This window comes from Strongylocentrotus purpuratus, unplaced genomic scaffold (genome assembly GCF_000002235.5).
Source record: "Strongylocentrotus purpuratus isolate Spur 01 unplaced genomic scaffold, Spur_5.0 spur5_scaffold_9, whole genome shotgun sequence".
Lineage (NCBI taxonomy): Eukaryota > Metazoa > Echinodermata > Echinoidea > Camarodonta > Strongylocentrotidae > Strongylocentrotus > Strongylocentrotus purpuratus.
In genome coordinates, this window is record NW_022145615.1 from 5,021,326 (window position 1) to 5,049,038 (window position 27,713).

The following is a 27,713-nucleotide window of genomic DNA, read 5'->3' on the forward strand; positions in this document are numbered from 1 at the left end:
GAGGCGCGATGTTTGAAATCCGTAGCCGTAGGTCAACAGTCATCGTACGTGCATTAACGGGTTTTCAAGCGACAGTCAAAGAGTTGTTGATTTTGGGTATGTTTTGTGACTTTTGTTTGAAAGATAGTACTAACATAGGATCGTTTGATTTCCTCTTCTTTTTAATGTCTAATTTAGGTGAACAAAATTGCAGGAAGTGCCAATAATCTTCTTCCAAATTCGTTCATGTAGAATGTCACTACTCACAGTCCCACAAGTAGGAAATTATGTGTGTTGCTCACTGTTGTTGGTATGAAAGAAGGTGTCAATCCCGATTCATATCTCACTTGATAAAACTTTGATGGAATCAAAGTGATCTAGACCTAATATTGTGAAATTTTAGAAGGATGTTTGAGAGAGTGTTTTTCTTAGATAACTGATCCTGATCCTATCATCCTGATCTTGATCTTGATTTTGAGTGAATTTAAAATCAATTTTAAATGAAGCTAGAATTTTAGAAAATAGAATCCTATCAACAGATCAATTTGTCAATGTTTGATCTTGACTCTTGTGTTCTGTTTCATAACTAAGTCTGAGACTGAGCAGAATTCATGAGCATAAATGATGAGCACTACGAAATGAATACGAGCCATGAAGGCATGACTTGGTTTCATGTCATAATAAAACGATATATTTTAAGCTTAGAATTAGATCTAGTGTTTAGTGAATTGTCTATAAAAAAAAAAAAATTCATACTGCAAATAGTTGAATCACCAAATGGAATTTTGCCATTCCAGATACACTGCTTCAGCACTTGTCTTTATCTCTCAATTTTCTTCTCCCCCCCCCCTTTCCTTTTTAGGTCGAGGTGCATTAATACATAACATAAGCCAGTTCGCCTATGGGAAGACTGCCCAAATCTTCTTATTAGTAGTCTTAGTTTTTTTTTTAGTTTGAGAGTGTTTACAAGGTCTTCAAATCCGACGATTTATAACACTCTTTTTTTCTCAATCCTTTCTCTTTACGATTTTTTTTTTGTACATTTAATTCTGAATCATCTGAACTATTTGTAATACATGAATCTAATATTTCCAGAACATATTCCTTCTCCTCCTCCTCCTCTCTCTTTCTTATCACAGATATCGGCATGTCAAAGGTGAATGTACTTGATGTACATCAGACCAGGACATGACCAACAAGAGGACAGTTTTGCACTAACAAACCTTGAACAAATGTCTGAAGATGGCTACTTCTCATTCAGGTACTTCAAATAGAATTCATAATCGTCAATATTTTGTAACATAGATTTCCAGATGTACTGTAACTAAGGGATTGGCACACAGCCTGTCCCTAAATGCAGGTGCTGCAACAATATAATATTGACATGAGTTTGTTTTTGTTTTTTCAAATTAGATCTAGGTCTTTATCAAAGCATTTTTCTCAAAGCATAAAACATAAGCAAATGTACAAAATGATGGATACAATGAGTTAGTAGGTCCAACTACCTACCAGGAAATATAGCAGTAGGGTCTAGTACTGATTTTGCATTTTCAATGATTCATTGAATGATGAAGTTATGACCTTAATCATGTTTATAAAAAAAAAATTGGGTACTGTACATTTTGCTCTCAGTATTAAATTGATATGAAAGCTAATTTCCTCAATTCATAGTCAGGATGTTCATGGGAGCTTCGGAGGATAATAATAAATACTATTTTGCCCTAAACTCATTTTAACTTGCTAGATTGAGGGACACAAATATAAGTGTATACATTTGTTAAAGGTCTTGGTTTTATACTGATAGGCCGGTTTCAGCTATTTTAAGTATTCTGTACAAACGCTAGTAACTTTAGAAGTCTTCTATTTACTTTGACCATAGATGATGAGGTTCAGAGGCTTGGAGCTCGTAACCAAGCTCTCTCTGAAGAACTGGCACAATGCCAAGTAAGTTCCTGCAATTTCCATATTTCCATGATATAATCATTTTCCAAAGTGGTTGATTTCTTCTTTCTTTATCCTTCTTTTGATATATATATATATATATATATATATATATATGCTACTGAGAAAGTTATTTAATTATACTTCTATCCAAAAGTATTTTTCTTAAAAGCTGAAAATGCTATGTAATTTTACAATCTCAAACATACATTATATTTGAGTTTGATTAATTTGAAAATAAGATAAAACAAACAATAAAAAGCAATTTTTACAGTAAAACTAAGTTTTGGTAAAGGTCCTAAAGTATGTGCTGACCTTCAAGTTACAGTATACAGTGCAAGTAAATTGGCCTGCATTATGTATGTATGTACAAAGAATGCATATGGACTAGAGAAATTTTGTTCAGTTGCTTTTACCATATTAAGTACTCGCTTGCCCTTTATTTTTTTTTTGCACAGGCTGATAAAGAGTTTGTATGGTCGCTATGGAAACGCGTTCAGGTGGCCAATCCTGATATATCACAGGCAATCAGCATGGTGGTTCAAAGGTAAATCATTCTTGCACTGCTGTACTATGATTGTTCGTCAGGAAGCCACACTGCTGCAGATGGTTTGCAGTCTATAAAAAAAAAATCCCCATTCAACAGCTTATCAAACATCTACAAAAATTTGATCCTTATATACATGTCACTTAGGAGATTACCAAGCTTCAATTGTAGGTTATTTCTTTAAGCTTTTCTACAAGTCTTTCTGATTCAAAATAATCTATTAATGATAATATTGGATATTTATATAGCAAACATATCCACCATGCATGGTGCTCAAGGCGCTCCAACTATTATCCCGGCTCTGCTAGGCACCCGATTTTGGCGTTCACAGCATTCAAGGAATTCCTTCTTACCGGTACCCATTTAACACTTGGGTGGAGAGTGGCAAATGAAGATAAATATCTTGCCAAAGGACATTAGTGCCTTGGCGGGACTCGATCCGCTGACCCTGTGATCCACAGTCCGACGACTTATCCACTAGACCACAACACCTCTACACCTCTATTAGCAGTATAGGTTTCAGGAACCCAAACTAAAGGAAACTTGTGGGTGATATATATGCAACAGAAGCTTCTTAGTTTTGGGATACCTGTACATTAAAATGTTATCTTAATCCTGCCAATACTAATAGGAACTAAAATATATATTCAAAACTCAGTAAATTCCTCTTATAGGCACCTTGAACATCTTTGAAGTAAGAATAGTGTGCTATATAAATATTGCTGTTTTTATTATAATTTTATTTCTAAAAACTTGTTACACTTTGTTTGATCATACACACTTGGACTTATATTTGATGTATTTTTACAGGGAGAAGGAGAAAGCTGAATTAAAAGATAGGAAGGTTCTTGAGATACTGCATTCTAAAGATGACAGGATAGCTGAACTTGAGCAGGTGAGGAGATGAAAAGAAAGAAAGATGCCATACATATGTTTACAAAAATAGCAAGATGTTTAAATCAAGATGTAATATTATTTTGAATATGTTCTTTATAATTTGGTACAAAATCTTTGATAGGCCTATGGTCTTTGTTTGTCCCTTCATATTTTTTGTTTATTGCCTCTTTTTTATTTTTTGTTTGTTTGTTTTAAATTAAAAAAAATTAATTTTGTATTGTTGTTAGATTTCTGTATGTTTTCACTGTTATTCCTGTTTATTATTGTCATTGTTAAAAGAGCATACAATGAAATCTAAATGATGAATATTCATTGGCTATAATATTGATTGACTGTTGGATGGAAATGTTAACTTTTGAATGTCTTTCTATTTCTCATAAAATAGTATAAAACCTTTATCTGTAGGTTGCATCAAGTTTAGGGTTTATTCCATACACGATGTTTAACAAAAAACTTTTGCGACAGGGGTATACTGCATTTAAACAGACTATTTTGTATTGAAATTTTCTGTTTGTTTTCTCATTACAGCTTGTATCTAAGCAGGAAAGAAGGCTTGTAGAAGTAGCTGAAAGGTTTGTCAAATTTAGGAAGATATTTTCCTTTGAAGGAATTGATAAAGCTAAAATGACATATCTAGTTAAAATGCCTGATGGAGTGTGGGTAACAGTCAGGTGATCTGTTTTTGTGTCTTTTTCATCTCATATCGGGTGTGCTACATCTTAATACCTGGTAGGATTAACAGAAAAAGGATAGTCTGCCTATTGAAATGTATCTCATACTTTATTCTAGTGATAGTCACGGTGATAATAATTGTGATATTGTTAATGACTTTAATGGTAATGGTAATGCTAATAATAAAGATAACAACGATAATGAAATATCCCGTGTTTATAAAGTGGTACCTCCCTCGAATACGATTCTTAAGAAATTAAAGCCCCACTGCACTACTTATAGCCACACGCGCCCTTTATATAACAAACAATGCCTAATCTTTGGTCCCCCATGGTCCTCTTTTTCTTTAATGTTCATTGAGAGCTGATTTGATGAGATAACCACCTGTCAGTGACCATGCTGGGAGGTCTAATCCCTCCTGGCCAGATAGGCTTTAAGGGGCAAGTCCAAGCTATTTTGTCCCAAATGGGATTGACCACCTTTGATATTTGAGTTTATCTAATGGTTGTATCAAGCTGATAGCCCTACTACTAGAGCTTGAACCAGACAAAACATCAAATAAAATAGTTTGATATCAGTTTATGTTTAGTTTATGTCAAACAATTCCATAGTACGATTCAATAATACTCGGTACTGTACAGGATATATTTATTATTATACTTTGGACTTACCTCAAATTATACCTTGTTATACCATATAATCTTGAATGTGCAGAGTTGGCGATGCATCGTTTAACAGAAGAGAAGAATTAACAGCAGTACACATACAACATGAACAGCAAACAAAAGATACAAAGCAGAAGGTAGGATGTTTTCTTCTGTTTTTTCAATTTCTGTTACCATCAACAGTGTCATAAAATACATATGACAATTTTAGTTTCCAATAAAATCACTTTGATGATATCAACAAGTACAGGGTTTGAACCTACAATGTACTGCCTCAGAGTCGTGACACCTACCCACTTCTGCCATGTTGTGTAACACAAGCTCCTTTCTTCTTAATTCCGTACTCTTGACCAGTGTTGTACTCTAATGCCCCCAATGTTGATATAGTTATCTTTTGCCATTAGTTACCTTCGTAAACTTATGCAACCTGATCTACATGTAATGGAATTCATTTCATTGAAAAAGCAGCATGATAGAAGACGGGTCAAGCTTATGATACATTGTTTTGTAATATATTAATAATGCCTGAGTTGCATATTAAACTATTCTGTTCATCTAAATGAGAAAAGTATCACCATCAATACACTGGTGTGATCCATCACTGTGATACATTCTCTTTGATTTTGTGTAGGAGAAGGAGCAGGCACACAGAATGCAAACTCTGTTGGATGAGAAGGACAAAGCTTTGACAGAGCTGAATGCAGAGAAAGAAGGTAAGAGAAAAATAATGATAATAATAATTTATCATTTTTGTATAGCGCCTAAAACACACCGGTAGGCATAATTGCATACCTATCTTGTGCTTTACAGAACGAAATACAGAAGGCCTGGAAATGATGCACTTCGGTCATAATTGTGAGATTTTACAAAGTGCTAAATGAATATGTTTTCAAATTACTTCTGAACTTTTTGTATGTTTCTATATTTCTAAGGTTATTCCGTAAAGCATTGGCTGCATATAAAAATGACCTTTGCCCGTAAGATTTGTTCATAGTTTGTGGGACAAGAAATTTTTACTGGAACACAGCGGACATATAGGTACATATACAAGAAACAGAGAATATTGTTTTTTTAATGAGACTAGGAACAGATTACAAAATAGATATTGTGTACATATATTCTTGTGAATGGTTTGGTGCTAGCCAGAAAAATGTATTACAACTTTATTCAACTAGCACAAAACTATTAGGATTATATTGAAGAAAGTGCATGTGCATTGGTGTCCTGCACAACATATTTGGATAGCTCTAGCCATTCAATAACCTACGGTTTTTACTTTTTCTCAGATAGGCATCAGTATACATTTCATCTGAGCCCTGTTTCATAAAACTTGTTATCAATAACAAATGCTAAATCTCTATGACCAATTTGCTCTCAGTCAATCAAATGCCACAATTTCAGCAGCTTATAACAGTTATTGTAAATTGTTATTGCCGATAACAAGTTTTATGAAACAGGACCCTGGTATAGATCTGGGAACTGTTTCACAAAGCCTTTTTTTAATGACAAATAAAAAAAATCAGTGACAAATCTGCTGATAACCAGATCAGAAGCAAGGATTTCATTCGCTTATAACAAAAAAACTGTCATTTGTCACTGACGACGAGTTTTGTGAAACGCCCCCATGATGAAGTTAAAACATTGAGTTTTAAAAAAATCTTTGTTTGTCAGAACTGGAGCATCGGGTAGCAGAGCTGCAGTCAACAGTAGAGGAATCACAGGCAGCACTTGCTAAGATGCAGGAGCTGAATGGAGAGTATAAAGCTAAGGTTCAGGTAAGACAACAAGTAGGAAACATGGGGGATCTTGTGTTCTCACTTGTAGCACCCCCCCCCCCCCCCCATCTGTGACACTAACAACTTAGCACGGACTGGGAGAATAGCCTACACAATACAAGAATATGAATCCCTTGTGGAAATGCTATGGGATCTTGCTTAGTCTTTTGGGGGCGGTACATATTTGAGCGTGGAAAGTAAATATATATTGAGTGTCTTGCAACCTATACATAAGGGTATTATATGGTTTCAGAAAACTTCTAGGATTTTGTTTTCTGATTCACTGAGAGAGAGAGAGAGAGAGAGAGAGAGAGAGAGAGAGAGATGCATGTACCGCAGATTTGTTTTCGCATTCTTTATTGGAAGTATACAAGCAAGAAACTCCAAGTGTGAACTAAAAAACTATGGCATATATCCTCCTTTACCCCTATGAACAAGGTACTAGTACAATGCTCTGAGTATAATATTCACCATTTTCCCAAAATTTGCAGGAGTTGCAGCATGGCTTAGAGGATGTAGTTCAGAAGGCAAGACTGGCATCTGATGAGGTGAGTTAAAGGGCAATCTAACCCTTGTAATAAGTTGATCGAGTTGTATGAGAGCAGAAAAATAACAGAAACAGAATGGTAAAAGTTTGAAATGAATCGGACCAATAGTAAGGAAGTTATGAGTGTTTGAAATATGAGATCACTAAATCTATGCGAATCTGAAATTGGTAGTTTGGTCAGTGGATTGTGACGTAGGACGTAGATAACTCTCCCATTTGCCATGTACAAAAATATCACTAATTTCTGTAAGTTCCTTTTCTCTTGGGACACTACTTAAAACTCAAAATGTATTATGGCTAACATTATTATTATAGGTCCTTTAAAAAAGAATAGACCCTTCTGAGCCATGAACTTTTGAGAAATTTAAATTTCAGTCATTTTATATGTTTTATATAATCTGTTGCTGTTTAGCTTGACAGCAAGAATGAAGGTCTCCAGAGAGCCAAAGCCAGACTTCAAGAGTTGACCAAAGAGATGATGGACAGTGGTCATGACCTTCATCGGACAAGGTCAGAACCCATATGTGAACTGCCCTGACAGTATTTCTAGACCTTTTGTGAGATTAATTCAGGGCATTGGAATTCTGTTTGTTGTCCAAAATTATTACCATACACTGTTATAACATTTGTACATTTATGTAAGTGAATGCTTGCATGGCATTATTATCATTGTGTTTCCCCCTAAGTTTTTGGAACACTGTATTTACCTATAGAGTTCTTGATTTGCCAGATGCCCCTTGAAGTCATGTTCTTACATGTATGTGTACTTTGAATTTACATAATATGCGCATGAATGAGTTTCCTTTGATGTAAATATGACTACAGGGTAACTCATATTGTGAAGGGTTTGTGAGATCAAAAGGTATAGAGCAGAATATGCTAAACATGCAGGGTATAATAGAGTGAGGCAAAAGATGGGATGTATAGAATATGTTACTAAAGATACAGGCGAGTCTGCAAGTAAGGTAAACAATGTTACCCAAGACAAAAAACATTGCGAAGTATGTCTTTGGGCTCACTAGGGGATTTAGACCATATCTGGACAACTACCCCCTAGGTCACCTACCCTCTAGGACAACTATCCCCCAGACAACTACCCCTAGGATAGTTGTCCAGGGGGTAGTTGCCCTAGAGGATGGTTGTCGTGGGAGGGGGGGGGGGGGTAGTTGTCCTGGAGGGTGGTTGCCCTAGGGGGTAGTTGTCCTAGAGAGTGGTTATCCTAGGGGTGGTTATCCGGAGAATGGCTTTCCAGGGGGTAGGTGTCCTAGAACCTAACAGTGCCTAACAATAAGGGTTTGTCCTATCTCACTGCTGATTGAATTTTCTTTTCTCTAAATTTCTTCTCTGTTCCAGGCTGGAGTATGAGGACCTGAAGGCCCAACATGAACAGACCTTACATCAGGCTGCCCAACAAGCACAGCTCATACACCAGCTACAAGCCCTACAGGCGGATACACACAAAGGTCAGTCTAGCTCATTATATATTCACACAATGTTTATGCCTACTCTTATATTCTCCAGTTGTGCATTTGTAATCCACTTCATTCCACTTCTGAATCGTTTGAATACTTGTGTTGAAACCCATGAAGCCTCATTCATTTAAAGCCCCTCTGCACTAGTCCGGCATGGAGGGATTAGACCACCCTGCAAGGTCACTGGCAGGTGGTCTCATCAATTCAGCTCTCAATTAACTTAAGAAAAAAGGGCATCATGGGGGATAAACAGGTACCGCTAAGACATTCTTTGCTATATAGAGGGTGCAAGTAGCTATAGTAGTGCAGTGGGGCTGTAGAGATATGAGTGTGAGGTATTGTGAATGGATATTTGAAAGCGTGTTCACTCGTCACACAACATAAGCTCTTATTTTTATTTTAGCTACGAGGAAACAAGGTTGCACTTACAATAAAATACATAAAAGAAAGTATTCCCTTTTCGTTATGTTTATTGGGTACTGATGAGGCTGGCCGTACACTTGCAAAGTGTAGCCAAGCACATGCAAGTCGATGAAGTCGATGACTCAGAATAAAAATGCATTAATGGTAAATGTGAATATTGCACGGAAATTAACAATCAGTGATGAAAATGAACATGAATAAATGCGATGTACATAATGAATGAATAGAGCTTATGACATATATGAAATGACGTCGAAAGTCCAATGAAAAGAAGAGAGTTGAGAACGAAGGAAGGGGCTCACGCGATGAAATGTGCGGAGGCTTGATGAGGTGGAGATGTAACTTCGTTGTCGTGGCTGAAGAGCCGTGAAGAATCTCGACGCTGACGTCCGTGATGAAGATAGTGAAGAAGCTCTCAGGCGAGAAGAGAAGAGAAGAAAGTGATGCTCGACGATGAAACAGTGAGTCGTTTGATGTCGGAGGCCTAAGTAGAAAATGCAGACATCAAAGCCGGCATTGGTGCTGAGCAGTGAGTCGCTCGATTGATGAGCCGAACTTTGATGATGAATGTTTAGATGAGCTGCGGTGAGTCGAGCTCATGTGGGTGAAAGGCTACCGGTGAAGAAACTGGCAGCTCCCAGCGGATAACCAAGCACCATATATGTCGGATCTTGATTTTAACTGTTCCACTGGGAAACTGCCAGCCCGTTGAAGACGGCAGAGAAAGTGAAGATGTGCCGATAGAGGTGATAGGCACGGTAGAATCAAGCCCGGAGAGGAAAACATGCAGAGACGTGTTGACTCAACTGAGATGTAAGCAGGAGTTGTTGACTCGACCGAGGTGTAAGCGGGAGTGGAGAAAAACCTTGTGGCGTTGAAAATACGCGGGATGAACAGTGCGGAACCACGATGCGCGATTGGAAAGAAATACACACGTGGTCCGAATAATGAATATAAATAAGTTCCGTGATGGAAAAATACTGGAGACATGAATGTACGGTAAAAGTAGGGCGAATGTAAGAGCCGCTACAGGGCTTTAAGAAATAGGTAATTGCCATTAAAAAAAAGCAGCAACTTTGCACATGTGTTCTTCACATTTATATATCATATATGGAAAATATGTAAGTTTAATATGCTCAAGGGCATATTGATGTAAGCAGCTACCTGTATTTATTGTTTCATTTTGTAAAATTCCCCTTCACTTTTCAATCACCCCATGTATTTTGAGAGTTGAAATATATTATACAGTCACAGATGAAAAGTCTTCGCTATATTAATGTAGCATACTTTATGTAAAATTATTCAAACAGGATCATTTATCCATCATTTTTCATTTCAGTTTTGAAAAATCAGGAGAGTGCTCATTCCCTCGATTCAACAAATTTCCAGAAGGTAAAATATACAGTATTCATTATGTTTAATTTATTTTCAAACTGTCATTCATCTTAAGAAATATCTGTTTAATTTAGCTTATAATTGATTACCATAACCTTTCATGTCTGTACCTTTCCTAATGCACTTTGTATAAATGTATCATGTACAAGTGTATTTCATCTTTTGCACAAGCTGTGCCTTGAGCATTTGACTGTCAAGTGGATTTGGCGCCTTGTAAATCTTATGTATTATTATTATTATATATCAGTATTTATTTTTAAATAATAACAATAATATATTTACAGAATATATGCTTTTTGAGTCCAAACAAATTTCCTCATGTCACAAGAGAATAAAGGCTGGCAATGTATGTAATAAAGTAGTATTTATTGTATTAGACTGTATTTTTTAAGGGAAGAAGGGGATTTTCTCAGTAAACTGACAATAGAATTGAACTTCTATCAATTGAATTGCAATTGATATGAGATTATCAAATTGAATACATTATTCTTTTTAAGTGCATCCCTTATTTTTTCCCCATTTCAGATGTATCATGAACTCAGAATAAAATTTGAAAAGCTTGTCCACTCTGAAAAGGAACTCAAGCAGCGATTGGCTGAGGCAGAGGGTCAGGTGACCACCAAGCGACCAATGAGAAGTGTTTCCCTGCAGGTCAATCTAAAGGAGAGTTCGGGTCAAAGGTCAAGGTCAAGAACAAGGTCGAGGTCACAAGAGGTTTTGAGAATGGAACAGAGAGAAGAATGGACAACCATCGCAGGGTAACAATTTCTTTACTTCTTTTTTTCCCCTTGTTTTAATGAAAACTAAGAAATGGCCAAAAAAAGGTTAATTGTAGAAAGCTCATTTCGCACAAAAACAGGGCAATATGATAAAAAGGATATTCAGTACTAATGGATGATTGTCAAGCTTGAACAAATGTATATGTTCATAATGTTTCTACTAATTTATAAAGGGTGACTTGATGAATACCGTGTAGCCAATTCGTAAATAGTTCGGAATGCATGACCCCCAAAAATCCACAGATCTTTTAAACGATGGATACATCCCACTTGTGCAGTTTAGAATAATCATTGCCAAAGTGATGGAGGTGCTTCATGAATACCTTTTGTGTATCAGATAAATGTACTGTCGGTGCATAAATGAATACTGATTACATAACTTTCATGAGCACGAGCCGAGTATTCGTCTTGATGGGTTTTACAATTTGGGAACAAATGACCTTTATCTGCCCATGTGCAGATAGTATTTACAAACTGGCTTATTATGATAATATGCTGTTGCACATAATGTCATTCAATTTTGAGGTAGTTCTACCACTCCCTACATTTTATATCAGTAAAGTTGTCTAAATCTTGTTTACCTCTTTTTTTTCCCCCCATGTGGTTTAGCACTCATCAAAGGGGGTCATATGAAAGTTCATCCAGCCCTGATCAGCATACAAGGGCAGACAGAGTAAGACTGATTATTTGTTTAAATAGGGAACAATGTGATCAAGAAGCTAAAGTCTGTCAAATAATCTTGAAGTACTGAGTATGTAGTAATGGGATTATTTTGTTGTAATTATCATCTTTGAGCCTAATACATGAACATGTGTAAACTGTGAATACGAATTGTAAAATTTGAATATTTTTAGGGTGCAATTACATGAAAATTACAATTCATTATGGTGTACAGTAACTTTCATCAGAATTTTGAAAAATAATATCCACATCCTTCCTCATTTTTTCTCTCTCCCAAGAAAAGATGAGCCATTTCAATACTTATTCTTTGGGTAATAATTCCTCTTGATAACAAAATCTAGCTCACAATTTATTGCTAGGATTGTATTATGCATCAGCACAATGCATCCATGTCAAAAAGATTCATTCCACTTTACAACGTTTCAGGCTACATCAACCCCTACCAAGCATGCAGCGCGCCGAGCCCGGTCTCTTTCTCCGTCAGGGAGCCGACGTGACTCCCACCACCAGGAGCCGGATGGAGCCTGGAGCCAGGGGAGAATATCTGATTTCTTGGACGCCTCTGAAAGGCAAAGAGGAGGAGGGAGAGATGCTCGTAAGAAGGAGGACTTGAGGAAGCTTCTAAGACTCAAGGTTTGAAGTTCAAACATTAAAGTTTATTTCCACTTAAAGTGACTCGGTGACATTGTCTCAGATTCTGAAACAAAAATCCTGGATTTAGCTCATGCTGCAATCATGATTATAAACCTTTAGGTCAGTCAGGAATCCCATGACATTTACAAGCCAATCGTCTGTCTAATTATCAAGATATTTATGATTGGAAATCGAAGTTTCAAAAAATGTTTTCCCAACAGTCGTTATAACACTACAGTTTTTATAACACTACATATCACAGACACTGATAACACGTAGGGCCATGCATCTCAGATTTCTAAAACTGAAAACATTGTTAAACGATGCCTTTAAAGTTTGTTTCCACTTTTGCATTGAAAAAATAGTTATGTACAGTATATAGTATCTTCCAGAAGCTGGACTGGTACATTTATTGCTTAAAAATAAACATATTGTTAAAGATAACCATTTAGAGAATATGAACAAAGACTGTCTAGCACATTTTAACATTAAAAAGAAATTGTAAATGCATAGTGGATGTGTTATGGAACTTGTTTTGAATTAATTTGATTGATCTGATCAATTTGTTCAAAAAATGAATATGTAGATCACAAGAAGTTTGAAAGGAAGATTGGAGATTGATCACATTGGAGCCTGGAAACTACTTTATCGCTGAAATATTGTTTTTCTTCCGAATTCTACTTGTGTTCGTTTGAAGTAGTAAGGATATTGCCATGGAATTCCATCAAGATGGGTTGTGTATGTATCATGGAACCTTTTTCTTGTGGTAGCGTGATTGTTATATCTTCCAGGAGCAATGAGAAATAAATGTTTGTTGTTGTTGTTATTACTGCTTTCATAGAACCAAGAGGTGGAAGAGTTGCGGAAAGCCCACGGTCGTCGATTGGAGCGACTCCGTACTCTGCAATCTGCTTATGATGTTGTCAAGGAACAGATTAAAACCTATGAACAGCATGAAAGGTGAGCAAGAAGAAATGAATACAAATCTAACCTTAGCCTTTTGGAGGTTACTTGGGGCATAAGTTATCTTACCTTAAATCAAAAGGTAAGATAAAGAGAGCTCTTGGACATCTCCATTTAATAACCACCAAGAACCACCCTGTAGGCAATGATGCCCTCAGAAAAATTGCGTCACAAAGCAACTCATGAAGATTATTTTTTAAAGTTGCTCAAGCGTGGTTATATAGAGGGCAGCACACGGACGTACGCACAGGAACGTAATACCCATTGGCTCAGTGTTATGTAGTGATCGCCAAGTTGCCTACTTCACAAACGATTATATACCCAAGCATGAACATCTTTAAGGTTAACCAATATTGTGTAGTATGTTATTTATAAAGAGGTTCGTACATGTACCTTGTACTTTTCTCTCTTTGTCCATCCTATTCCCCCTTCTCTCTCTCTCTCTTTCTCCCTCTCTCTCTCTCTTTCTCTCTCTCTCTCTCTCTCTCTCTCACACTATATTTTTATATATATATATATATAAAATATATACTGGTATGTACTTTAATTTTATTCAGTGGTAAAGAGAAGAAGAAGAAGAGGCTACCTAGATCTGAGAGCAAGGATCTTAGAAGAGAGGATTCTGATGGTGTTTGGAATGACCTTGCCTACTACAAACAACAGACCACAAACCTCATGCAAGAAAAGTAAGTCAGCGACAACCTTGAAACTTCACCATCCCTCATCATAAGGGTCATTGATTTGAAATCCAACAAATCATTAAATTCAATTTATTTCCACTTTAAAAACAATTTTTAAATCAATAACATATACATGAATAATAGTGGTGGGATCATGAAAAGCACTAATTGGCTTCTTAAAATGGCCCCTTAACAAGTATACACATAACATATTATACATTGTAAGAAAATAACAAACATTATAACAGGAAAAACTTAACAAGAACATTAAAATTAAAATTAAATCATAGAGAATATTGACTATCAAAGTTTGTATTAACTTGGTACATGAATAAGTTGACGATTTCAGAAGAATGGACGTGTATATTGTGAATTTTGTAATTTTCTTTAATCAGCGTCATTTCTGCAAATCACTGGCACATTAAAGCTCGACAAAAGAATGACACATTTTATTTGCCCAAACTCTCTATCGTTAGGATGAATATTGAGGAAGAGATTGATAGACTTCGAGTCCAGGCCACAGTGGATGCCTCTACTATAGAAGATCTAACCAGATGTCTGGAAGATGAGAAAAATGGTAAGAAAGGAAAAAACAATTTTCTATTATGTGCATATTCATTTTCATATTTTGCAGACTAAGGAAGACAATTATACTTGTTTAGCTTCTAAAACTTGCCACTTAAAATGAAAATGATTTGACCCCCTGTGAGATGTGCACATGTGTATTTTTTTTTTTTTTTTTTTTTTTTTTGGGGGGGGGGGGTTGTAATGTTCTGTGAAATACGGTATGCATACTTGGGAGAAAAGATGAGAAAACACATTGTTTATTTGTTATAATTTAGCACTATCTCTATTATCTCTCTCTCAGGTCTAGAGAGTCATCTAGCTAGACTTCAAGCTGCCAATAAAAGAGAGGAGAGGGAGAAAGCTAGGGCTGAAGATCTCTTTGATAAGGTAGGGAAATGAGAAGGTGAAATGTGAGTACTAACGCTTAACATTTTCAATCACCTACATACAGGTGTATATATCTATATATATATAGTTGCCTATTCATAATCAAGATATCAAGCAGTGTACCAGTATTTATACAAATATTCATACATCAATTTGTTTATTTTTTTGTTGTTGATTTTGTTGATTTTTTTTTTTTTAATATAAAAAAAAAAAGTCTTGTTTGTTTATTTAATTTTTTCTTCTTCTTCAATTGCTTGATCAATTATAAAAGTTAGAAAAAACATCAGATTTTCTTCCTCAGTCTCAGGATTGACACCTGCAGGTTTAACTTAGTATTCTTCAATTCTCCAGATTAAAGCATCAGTATTACAAGCCATTCATTCTATTTTCATCAACATTCATGGATAGAAAAATTATTTGCAGATTATTATGCAGATTTACAAGAAGTGACATTTAAATTAACCATGTAGCAGTAAATCATTCAAATCAATCTATTTTCATTGATATTCATTGACAGAACACGAGACTACATAACTCTCTTCATAGTCTACAGAACACACAGAGTGAGTGGGCCGAAGAGAGAGACAGACTAGAAAGACAACTCAGGTAATTAAAGCATGTTTATAAAGCAGCATTCACACATGACATGTTAAACCCCTATTAAAACAAATACAAAATACTGTTTAACTAGGAGTGATGTTCTCATCACAGCACAGTAGAGTATCTTTCTAATATAGATTTATCTAATCATTGCCGGTATTATAATTACCAATAATCAGTACCTCTTGTTGTAGGGCACCCAGTCTCCTCCTTAACACTCTTAAAAACGCAAAATAGAATGACGGTACTATACCTCATATTTATGTACCATATTAATGAGTAAGTACAGTTATGCTTAGGTCCCTTTGTTACACTCAGCTTCTTTTCTTTCACCCCATTTTGCAATTCATTTGAATTATAATAACAAAAATATATATTTGTTTCTATGGCCTAACCCTGACCAAAGTCCTAAATCTAACCCTTCCCCTATTAAACCTTAATAACCATAGGGGTAGTGTGATAATTTGTAGTTAAACTGACAAAAGTTTTCCTCAAATTTTAATCAAACTATATACCGTGAAACCTGTCTATAAAGACAACCCAAGGGAGACAAGAAAAGTGGTCTTTACAGACAGGTGGTCCTTATGTACAGGTTCCTTTAGTACACATGTATATGTTTCAATCAGAAACCATTTACAAGGGAAACAAAAAATGTGGTCTTTGTAGACAGGTGGTCGCTAAACCAGGTTTGTCTGTATATATTTATATATATATATATAATCTGAATTTGAATTATGTAGATCGATGAGGGCAGATCTAGTACAGGCCAATACCGCATCAACTCGCAAGGAGGTTGAGCATCAAGCGCTGGTAGAAGAAATCACCAAACTCAAGACGAGGATGAAGAGATTGGCCACCACCATGAGACGGGAGGCAGATAGAGAAAGACAGACTCCTCAAATAGGGGTATGGATAGTTTGTCACATAGTTTATATTGCCCAACATAGCATCTGAGATTGCATGTACCTGACATTCTGACTGATAAAATACAGTTAATATGACTCGGAAGAAGGACTGTAAAACAAGAAATATTTGTGTGCATTAAACGCTTCACATTGCAAATTAACTAAATCACAACTGGAACCATACTGAATGTAATTTTGTAATTTGTATTTTTTTTCTGGAAATGGCCATTGTTTACATTTTGTAAAAGTATTTGGTTTCACAGCTTGTGAAATTTATGAACTTGAGTTAACACTTTAACCCTTTTAGAACAGGATTAATTTTAAGGGATAAGTTGATCTTCAAATTGGCAACAATAATGTTTTCCTTTTATCACTTCAATGATAGAATAAAATGCAATGTCTCTGAAAACAATACACATGGGCTAGAATGTTGTTGAAAAGTTTATAAAATGGAAAAGCATTGTTTTTCTCAAACCTCATAATGTGTTGCCAGTTTAAAGATTTTTAGACAGTCATGAAACAAAAAATGGATGCAGTGTGTGCAGCAATTTTTGCCCATGTATCTAGTATATTTTGTAGGGCTCTGAATAAAAATTAAGCCAAACCAAAAATGAGGAATGATTGAGGTGAAGGGTTGAGTAAGATGAGGAAATTAACAGACATTGGGATTACTTTGATAAATTATCTTTGCACGTTGTATCATTTTAAGGATGAGGACCGTGGACCTGGAGTTCATGTGATTGTGCATAAAGAAGACGGAGATGACGATGATGATGATGATAGCCAGACAGATGGAGAGGCTGACGGGGAAGATGATGGGGACCATCAAGAGTAAGTACAAATGTCTTCCATTATCCGCTACAAACAAAAACAATAATAATAATAATCTGGATGTATAAAGCACCTAATACAAAATACCGTCTCTAAAGATCGGTGCAGTTAAAGAGTTAAATAAAGATTTTTTTTGTGATGATGATGATCATTAAAGGGATCCGGTAACTTTGTCTTAGATCCTTTAGAAATAATCCTCGATTTAGCTCATGCTGCAATGATAATTATAAACCTTTAGGTCAATCAGGAACTCCATGACTTTAACAAGCCGATCGTCTGTCTGATTATCAAGATATTAATGATTGGAATTACAAATTTTGGAAAACCGTTCACTGAACGGTTTTCAAAACACTACAGTCTATAGGGGAAAATGAGTATGGTAAAACTGGTCACTCAAAGATTTTTTACTTTTTTGAGGCACTTGATCATTTTGAAGCGCGATTTTTTTAGGGCTTCAATATTACACCATATCACAGACACTGGTAACATGTAGGACCGTGTATCTCAGATTTAACATTGTTAAACGATCCCTTTAATAGTGGACTCTTTCTTCTTTCTTTCCGGTAGTCGCGACTTCTACCACTCTACACCACTCAAGTCCTCCGCCCGAAGATCCCGGAGTCTATCCCCGGCCAAGAATCTCTTTGGCTCTCCTCCCAGACCAAGAAGCAGATCCAGGACCAGTTCTCAACACTCTACCAGACTGGATGGTAGTACCAGGACCAGCATGTCACATCACTCGAGCAGGTCTCGAAGTCTAGGAGCCAGTGGCATTAGTCCATCTAGGCGGGAACTCATGGCGGTCCTACACCATCTAGACCGGATGGCCCATGCCTATCAAGATATCCCGCCTGTCTTTCAGACTCTGCTCATGTCAGTTGCTACACAAACAGAGAGAGGTAGGCCTATTTTATGTTGACTTGGCCACCAAGGATCATTTCAGAAACCTTCACAAGCTCAAGTTCTTGAACCGACTATAAAGACATATTTTATAGAATAAACCTGTTTTTCAATGGAATATTTACAAATTTAGACCTATGGCAGTTTCACATTTCAAAATACTGGCCCCTTGGTTATAAATATATATATTGTAGATAGTATTTTTTTAGACAAATATTTAAATGAAACATTCCTTTTTTTATTTTTAATCTAGATTTAGAAAATTGTTTTCCATAGTATTGCGCATGTTAAAAGTACAAGAAGTAATTTCAGATTGCAAGACAAAAGAAAAGCTTTTATTCTATATCAGTATTAGTTATAAAAGTTAACTTGGGTATGGAAATGTCCACAGAATTTAAGGAATTTCTTCCTACCATATAAAAATATGTACCGGTAATATTGTATTTCATTAAACTAAGTGAAAAGTAACTGCCATTCCCAAATTTATGATACAGGAGTATATTTAAAAGTTTTATGATAATGTAGTTCTGGTGGCAGTTAGGGGTAGTACACAGATACTGTATCTGTGGTAATTTTCTTATAACCTGATGGTTAAGGATGATTCTTCTATTGTCTTTGATCTTCAGTTGCGATTGCAGAGAGTGGTATCATGACTGAAACAGAAGGAAGTGACAGCGGCTCCACGCTGTCAACAGAGGGAGCAATATTCCCTGGTATTCAACCCATCTCACCGAGTAAGTTTGTATAAAAATTTGTCGTAGTTTGGGTGTGGATTTCTATTTTCAACAAAGTTTAGTGATTGATATATATGCAGGTAGTAGTTTCCAGGTCATCATGTTTTTGACATTGTCAAACGGTATCCAACCGGTAGTTATAAAGTCAATTCCCCTTTGCATGTAGCAGTAGATAACAGGTTAATATCTTTGCTCTGCCTCGTTCTCTCTTTTCTGTTTCCACTGTGAGAAGGGAGAAGTTTAACAGAGTCAACAATTTTTTTTCTTCAAATTTGATGAGCCACGTCTCTCAGTTGTACAGATATTATTCTGTAGCCCTGATTCTGAGTAAACCATTATACATTAATACTGTTACGCAATAGGTTTTAGAACAAATTTGAACAAGTTAGGACATATAAAACAAAAAACTTCTGCAAATTCCTTGAATGATTCAAATAATGAGAATTTCATGTGGCAAAATGGATTAATCTCAACTAACTGACACAACACCAACTTTTTGCTATGCACAAAATGTTATTGCTTAGCAAATGGCTATTTTGTATGCCCTGTGAAGTTTTGTCGTATGAGATCTTCTGGTTTGACATTAGTATCTATATTTCTCAGTTTCTTCAAGGAGAGACACTGCAACATCGCCCATCAAGAGCTTGAGTATCTCCAGTCAGACAGGAAGCAAGAAAGCAGCAAGCAGAACCAGAGGATCTAGTCCAGGACCCGTTGGAGTGAATGTTTTAAAGACGAGACTGGGTGCTCTACAACAACAGGTACTGGTTATTGATTATAATAATGATTAGATCAATTTTTATAGTGCAGCTACTATATAAATATACTCTACTGTGCTGTGATGAATACAAAAGCTCCTAACAATACTATTATAAAGACACACGATATAAAAAAACTATTCTAACACTCCTGAAAACGAGTGCGTCTTTAATAAAACTTTGAGGACAGCAACAGATAAGGCTATTTTGTATGTTTAGTGGTAGGTTATTCCGAATTTTTGGTGCAGCACAACTGAATACCAATCTCCGAGATTTACTTTTGTTTTTGTGTGAGGTAGCTTTAGGAGAGGCTTGTCCTGTGTACTGTGATTCTAAGGAGATGATACGGCATTTGCTCCAGCAACAAGCTCTTGTAAAAGATGTAATATTAGGGTAGGGGTTCATATTTGGTCAAGGTTTGAAGGTACAAATCTCTTAGGATATCAACTGACTGAGCAATGGTCGAAAAAGCATGTGTTTTACAAACCTCTGAGAAAGCTCATCAGATACTCATTTACTGTCAGATTCATAAAGTATTTTGTTGACTGTTCTTGAAGATCATTACCAAGTGGCCTGTCAACCTTCTTTCCAGGTTGCGTCTCTTCAGGAGCAGAGACGTATGTTACAGAAGGCTGCTGTAGAGTACAAGGAAACCAATGATGCTCTGCAGTCAGACTTGAATCTTGCCAATGGTAGACACCAGAATTCTAAAATAACTATCCAGGTTAGTGGATTTCAATCTTTTCTATAATATCGTAGCTAAAGCACTATCAAACAATGACAGAGAAATTATCTATTATTTTCTTTAAATTGCATTTTTTCCTGTTTTATACCTTTGAATATATATTACACCCTGTATTACCATTATATCCTATTTATGTTTTATTTTTGTATTTTTCCCTGTTCTATACCTGTTAGCATTATATTGTATTATCATCATATCCATTATCTGTATATATTTTGTATCGTGCATGTTAACAAAACAAATTTCCATGTATGATTTATAGATAATAAAGTATTAATTGAAATGGATGCTGTACAGTATATTAGTTTATACAAATCTGTTAATTTCCAATCTCAGCCCTATAAAGTTATTGAATTTGTTTATTTTCCATTCTTAGAGACTAACACATGATCTGGGCGAAGCTAGGAAGGAGAAGGACCTGCTGCAAGTTGAAAACCAGGAACTAACCAAGCAGAGAACAGATAAACATTCTGATTCCGAGTGGAAAAGCTCTGAGGCTCGTCTCAAGGTTAGGAAGATAGCAGTTTATTTTTCATAATAGTGACCTACATCACAATTATTTGTTGAAGTTATTGAACATGACGATCATTAACATTGATGTGGAAAATCTGAGAGTTAGTGCTTTACGACAGATCACTAGGAAGAGAAATGTTTGTATCATCATAGAAGACTATATAAATTCTTATTTTATAAATATATAATAGTTTTGTCACTATCTGGTTTTTCTTTTCCAAAACCTCCCTCCTCTCTCTCTCTCTCTCTCTCTCTCTCTCTCTTATTCCCCTTAGTGAAATTATAAACTTGTATATATATATTGTATGGTGTTCTGTAGTGGAAATAAAAAATAATAGATGACTATAGTAATAATAATATTGATAGTAGGCATTTCTATAGCACTGTCTATCTAGAAATTCTATTCCGAGACGCACTTATTAATACCCCGGCTTTAGCCTAGCTTTGGCCTAGTAATGGTTCATCTATCATTTACGATATCAATTTATAATAAGATATAAATGGGATTGTGAGAGAAATAAAAAATGATAATATGTGATGATAATTATTGATTCACAAATTTTTCTTTCTTCATAATTCTTTTGATTGTTTAGTATCAGGCTAGCGAGATTGTGAGACAAGGAAGTGTAATCAAGGCCATGAAAACAGAGAAAGAAACACTCCATGAAACCATCAAGAGTTTGGAAAGCAAGTAAGTAGTATATCTTTTGTAGGAAGTATTTGTATTCCACAACATCATAAAGCTACATAATATACACATTTTTAATGAAGCATGTAATTAGGCAGATAGCTTAGATAGATTTTTGGACAATGAATGTATCCACTTGAAAAGACTATTCAGTTTTAATTGTTATTTACCGGCTATTTGAAAAATAAATATGCAAATATGTAAGTAATACTAAACTGTAGATGATAAGCATGTACTGAAATTTATTTATTATGATTAAAAAAGCAATGAAAATATGTCTCCACTTTAAAGGTGTAATCTCAATTTTTCATTTAAAAGAAAACAACCAAACAAGTCTTAGTCTCCACTTTATTTAATAAATTACATGACCCTCTGTAAATAAGTGTATATCTGCATTTCATCTTACTTTATGAACAGAATTCAACATCTTGATCGTGACCTGAGTCAGAAGAGGTCACTGATCGATGACCTCCGAGGGAGAGCCAGGTCGGCGGGTACTAGCGATAAGATGCATGCAGAGACAGTGGTAAGTCACATGATACACATGTTTTTCTTCTTCAAATTTCATTGGCTGTGGAGATGTTTACCATGGTGATGTGGATGTTGTGGATGGCATGGTACATGTCAGTATTGATTGTGCATATGAAAGTTAGGAATTGGATTTAACAAGCCCAGTACAGCGAGAAGAACATCTGAAGGGATGTATATGGTGTATAAAGGCAGTATACATTTGTTTTATATACTTCATTCATTTTGCAGGGATCACTCATAGGATGGCAACAAAATGTTGCATTCTCATACTCAACAACGAGGTTCAATTTACTTTAATACTTTAAGCACTGCGACATGAGTACTGTGTTCATTTTTGCTAGCTGTAAAGAGTACTTTTAGTTGAGATACTATTTACGACTGGGTAGCAGTAAATAGTGCTTTTTGCCAAACAGCGCAGTGTGTTTATTTTCAATCATGTTACACACTTTTAACCAATCAATGAACAAGTTATATGAATGACGTATATAATACAATTTATGTATGAAAGCCAAGGATGTGACAGCATTGATGGCATTATTTCCTATATCATAAGATATGTATGAGCGGAGGTGAGAATATTAATGAAGTACATGTATATATATGATACTGCTATATTATGATGCAATATGATTGATGAGTTTGGCTGTGTAAAGGGATAGTTCAATGCTGATACTGCTTTGGGGTTCAATTCTGTATGATATGATGGTGTATAGTTGGATACAAGATACAAGATTTGAAAGAGGTTCTTTACAGACAGTACGTCTCCTGTAGTATATTTTAGTGCAAAAAACACATCTCTGTACTCCAAAAATAACTTACTTTCAATTGAAGCAGAAAAATCAGACAAACCAATCAAAACAAGTTTGAGCAAACTCTGATAACTAATAAGACAGTTATGAATTTCTAATGACATGAAAAACTTTGGAAATCACAAGACAAATTGGCAACTCACTCACTCACTCACACTGTCCACTAATTGTTTTCTTTATTTTATATTGATAATATAAATTTACCATTTAACCCCTAAGAGCCTTATTGATTGTAATATGTTTTTGTGTGGATACACAAATAAAGAGCCTTTTTTTTCTTCAGTTAAATCATTAAAAATTTGAATTTTTAAAAAACTATTTATATAAAAATCAATCATTATGAATATACAATATTCAGAAAATACTATCAATTCTTCAAAGTTCATAAAAGATTTTGACTAATGCATGCATGCAATATGATACAATTCATATAACCTGGGCAAAAGGCATAGGGAAATCAAGTTTTTAGGGATAAAAAGATAAATTAATGGGATTAAAATATATAAAGCAATTGATAGATAGTGAGGCCATGCCGTCACAAACTGAGAGCCGAATTGGCAATTTGTGTAGTGATTTCCCTTGTTCTATAGTTTGTCATGCTTTTTCAAAAATTCATAACTTCCTTATTATTTTTTTAAATATTTTACTCAAACTTATTTTGTGACGTTTCTCTTGTTTATCTGCATCTATTAAAAACTAATTATTTTTGGAGTGGACTTAGGCTTTATGTCCTAAATGTTATTTACTGTTATCTGTCTTATATTCCACTGAGCAGATATCATCTGTTTGGAGTCAAAAGGGAATTTATTCTTTATAAGAATTATGAGTTAACACCCTTCTAGCACCAAAAAATAAAACAAATCTCACCAATTTGAATTCGTCGGCCAGGTGGCAGAAGGGCGTTAGCGTGAGGGACTCGAAAACTACTTTTCAAATTATTCGCATTTAAAGATTTGTTTTATATTTAAACTGCTTTCCGTCCCGAAAATTGGTTTAAAACAAGTGTTGTAGTGGTTGTAGTAGAACACTGCCACAATTTTTTTCTCTGGAATAAGTCAGTTTTATAAAAGTTTGAGGCGATTTTGTGCTAACGCCCTTCTGCTTAAAGTTTTATTATTGACCTGAAATTCGAGCTAACACCTTTCTGCCAGCTAGGTGACGAATTGATGGCCTTACACACACTCTCTCTGTTGTTGATAGGTCATTGTGTTATTACTCATTGTACAACTAATCATCCTGCTTTTCTTAACTATATTTTCAAGTCTATGTTAGCTACACATTTTATTGAACATGCATGAAAATGTGAAATGTTGGGAAACAGAAAGGGAGGGATAAGCAAGGGAAATAAGTTGAAAGAGAAAAGTAAGCTTTAAAAAAAAAATGAAAATATGGCAAATTTTAAAATATAGTCAGTTCAGAGAATTACTGTAGTATGAGAAAACAAGATTAAAGGTAAGAGATCAAGATGGAGATATAAGGAAAAGAGGAGAGAATTAAAAGGGAACCGATGAGATGAAAGCAGGAATAAGATTAAGTCGGCTTAGGATAGACGTTGGAAAAAATTTATGTTCTTGGTTAATTGAGAATGAGAAGAAAAGGTGAGAAGCATTTGATGACAAGGAGTAATGAAAATGTTTAATATTCAAACAAGCAACATTTTCAAAACACAATCGAGTAACATCATTCAATATCATCACAATCGAACACCATCATTCAGCCACTTTACAATCATGCAACTTCACAATCGAGCAACATCATTTATCAACACCATTTCCTGAAAAATAAGTAGAGTAAGACAAGTATATTTTAGAGTTCAACACTTTATTTTATTACAAACATTTACAAGGTATTTACAAATCATTAGTACAATTGGATAATTACAAATGATATTATCTACATTACGTACGCATGATCTGGCAAGAGGCATAATTTTATATACAACATATAAACAAATTTAGGGAACAAAATCCCTGTCATATGCAAGTATGAACAATAATCAAACAACAAGCAATATAGTATAGCTAAAATAATGTTCAGTTATTGTTTAAATTATAGGCAAGAATTGCATAGCTAAAATTATTATCAGTTTCAATGTTTTGTAAATGAACTAATTAGCATCAAAAAATGTGAAACTTGATGATCAATTACCACCAGATACATAAAAGAATCTGCAAAGGTTATTTACAAAAATAAAGGCAAGAATTTCATAGCTAAAAATGATCAGTTTCAATGTTTAGTGAATAAAACTTATTTAGTGACAAAAAATGTGAAACTTGATTATTTCCACCAGAAACTTGAAAGAACCTGACAAATATTATTTACAAAAAATAAAGGCAAGAATTTCATAGCTGAAAATGTTCAGTTTGGTAGAGTAGAGAAAAATATTACCTAACAGTCAAAAAGTTGAAACTTGATGTAATTAACTCAAGGAACATGAATGAAATTGAACAATATTGAACAAAATGAAGGCAAGAATAGCTTAGCTAAAGTAACGCTAATAAATTAGCTGTGAAATATCAAGATAAATCGAAAAGATTGTTCTAACCCAGTCGTGGCGAAGTCATAAGAAGATCAGGAAGGACGCATCGTAGTGGTCTAACGTCCTGGCGGCGGGCGGTGCGACGCTCGGTGCGGTACCCGTTGACTCGACGTGGCTCAGCGACCATGAGGCTGCGGGAGTATGGAGCTGGGCGAAGCGGGCGAAACTCGGGGCGAAACTCTGAGCTAGTCGGTGCGACGGGCCGGACAGGAGTAGGGTGAAGTGGGCTGACTGGAACGACGGCTGCCTCTACCGCTTGAGTGACGAAGGCGCTGAGTTGGTCTAGGGTGACGACGTTGTCGAGGCAGTCGAGAGGTACAATGCCGTCGAGCTCCTCAACGCTGACAGGTGCTGACGAACTCTTCAGCTTCATCGACGTCTTGGTGTAGATCAGCTCTCGGCGGACGCGTTGTCGGTTCGGGTAGCGGGATGACGGGCAGGGATCGGTGGCGAAAAGGCGACGCACGGGATGCTCAAGCTGGTGGTCGAAGCGGGGGATGAGGACAGCACCGCGTGGACCTCTCTGCAACATGGCTGGCTGGAAGGACGAGACGCCCGGTAGAGTGACAGGCATAGACTGAACGGCCTTGAACCGCTTCGCTGCGTGGACCGCTACGTTGTCGGCTAGGCTTGGGTGCTCTGGCTCTCGTGGACGCTTAGCGAGTCGTTGTCTGGGCGGGGTGATGACGGGGACGGCGCTGGCCTGGGCTGGAGGAGGAACTCTGGCGTTGATGAATGCTGTAACAGAGAAAGAGAAAGAGATAATAAATAAATTACATGTTCAAATTCAGGATTGGAATACACTGCAAGATAGCAATTAAGCAGATAATTAATTGTTTAATTTAACTGTTTAAATTCAGGGTATACATATTTTTTTTTTTATAGCATTATCTACATAAAAGAAGATAAATAGAACATTTAGTTTGGGTAAAGCAGTTCTTTGCTAAAAATAAAAGTGGATTTATGCGAGGTTCTAAACTTACGATTCATGTGAACAACGACGCCTTTGAACCTCTTGCTGCCATCATGCCGCTTGACCAGAACGTGAGAACCGATGTTGAGCTTCTTGCTACGGTGGACTAGGTCTTGTTCGAGTACAGCGAAAACCCTCCCTGAGGATGGACCGGAGCACATCATGACGGAGACATAGTGAGCGGGAGCGGCAGTGACGGACGGAGCCATGTTGGATGATATAGTAAGCTGGAAGTTCTGAGCAGCCGACGAAGTTGAAGCAATGATGACGTAAACGAAGCGTGGCGAAGCGAGATGAGTAAACGATGTGTAGCGAAGCGAGATGAGTATACGATGCGTTGCGAAGCGAGATGAGTAACAAACGATAATGGATATGAGATTATCCTGGATGAGCGCGCCCATTTATTGGCTTAGTTCATTAGCCAGCGCACCAGCGGTCAGGTGATAGGGTGCGCGCTGATTGGCTGTAGGAGATTAAAGCTCTAATGCCGCGGTCCAATCGCCGAGCGCCCAACCGGCTATTGGCTAATCCTCCGGTAACAATAGCCCGGACGCCATAGCGGGGTTTGTCGGAGTTTAACAGTTTATTGACTAACGTGGACAATGGGTTCTGTGAAAGAAGTTTCAGAGATGGATTAATAAAAGGCAATGATCTGTTTCCTATCATAATTATGAATGATTATGGAAAGATAATGATTTGATTGATCTAATATATTTCACTGCCATATATTAGTTATCCCGTTTCGCGGTTGATGTACACATTTTGTCTGAGTCGTTTAACTTTCCTTGATGATCGTGAAAAAGTAATGAACTGATCAATCTTAGGCTTATAGTATTAACCTCTGTTATTTAGTTTCTATCGAATATTCAAATTTGTTTGAAATCCTATACCTTTGCTCTATTGAATCAATGCATTTGTATGTTAGATTGATTGAGGAAAACGGTCATTACATTTTAGTTTTAATGTATCATAAATATATTTACTTTCCTTGTATTGAAAATATTTTGTTGTTTACGAATTTTATATATAAAAAGAACTTGTTATAGATAGAAACCGGGACAACGTATCCAGCCCGAATATCAGAGTATAATATAATTATGCTTACGAATGTTAAGCAAGATTATAAAAAGATTATATAAGTTTTTGGACTTGCAATACAGTGAAAAAGGCCATGTGTTAAGCAT

The 27,713-nt window shown here is 35.9% G+C and overlaps 2 protein-coding genes across 2 annotated transcripts; one reads left to right on the top strand and one right to left on the bottom strand.

Moving 5' to 3' along the window:
- The first annotated feature begins 22 nt into the window (after positions 1-22).
- On the top strand, positions 23-22,505 carry LOC592406 (centlein). The gene is made up of 31 exons (XM_030977027.1): positions 23-96; positions 1,119-1,240; positions 1,859-1,923; positions 2,379-2,467; positions 3,278-3,362; positions 3,893-3,936; positions 4,751-4,838; positions 5,333-5,414; positions 6,373-6,476; positions 6,968-7,024; positions 7,436-7,533; positions 8,377-8,486; positions 10,258-10,310; positions 10,839-11,071; positions 11,702-11,765; positions 12,200-12,406; positions 13,248-13,366; positions 13,927-14,055; positions 14,526-14,626; positions 14,918-15,003; positions 15,521-15,609; positions 16,344-16,509; positions 17,218-17,339; positions 17,907-18,238; positions 18,866-18,973; positions 19,577-19,734; positions 20,324-20,455; positions 20,853-20,984; positions 21,583-21,680; positions 22,095-22,203; positions 22,437-22,505. Exons 2-31 carry the CDS (start codon positions 1,222-1,224, stop codon positions 22,503-22,505), a joined length of 3,348 nt encoding a protein of 1,115 aa, XP_030832887.1. The 5' UTR covers positions 23-96; positions 1,119-1,221.
- Positions 22,506-25,392: 2,887 nt separating this feature from the next.
- LOC100891999 lies at positions 25,393-26,928 on the bottom strand. The gene is made up of 2 exons (XM_003730776.3): positions 26,540-26,928; positions 25,393-26,294 (listed from the first exon to the last, which is right to left on the bottom strand). The coding sequence occupies exons 1-2, from the start codon at positions 26,736-26,738 to the stop codon at positions 25,558-25,560; spliced, it is 936 nt and encodes a 311-aa protein (XP_003730824.3). The 5' UTR covers positions 26,739-26,928; the 3' UTR covers positions 25,393-25,557.
- Positions 26,929-27,713: the final 785 nt, after the last annotated feature.

Bases quoted from the DNA above. Each gene is read 5' to 3' on its own strand.
- LOC592406 (XM_030977027.1), top strand. The intron at 3,363-3,892 runs GTGAGGAGATGA...TTCTCATTACAG, and splicing joins GGATAGCTGAACTTGAGCAG to CTTGTATCTAAGCAGGAAAG. The intron at 17,340-17,906 runs GTAAGTACAAAT...TCTTTCCGGTAG, and splicing joins GATGATGGGGACCATCAAGA to TCGCGACTTCTACCACTCTA.
- LOC100891999 (XM_003730776.3), bottom strand. From the start codon at position 26,738: ATGGCTCCGTCCGTCACTGCCGCTCCCGCTCACTATGTCTCCGTCATG. The intron at 26,295-26,539 runs GTAAGTTTAGAA...TCTCTGTTACAG, and splicing joins CGTCGTTGTTCACATGAATC to CATTCATCAACGCCAGAGTT.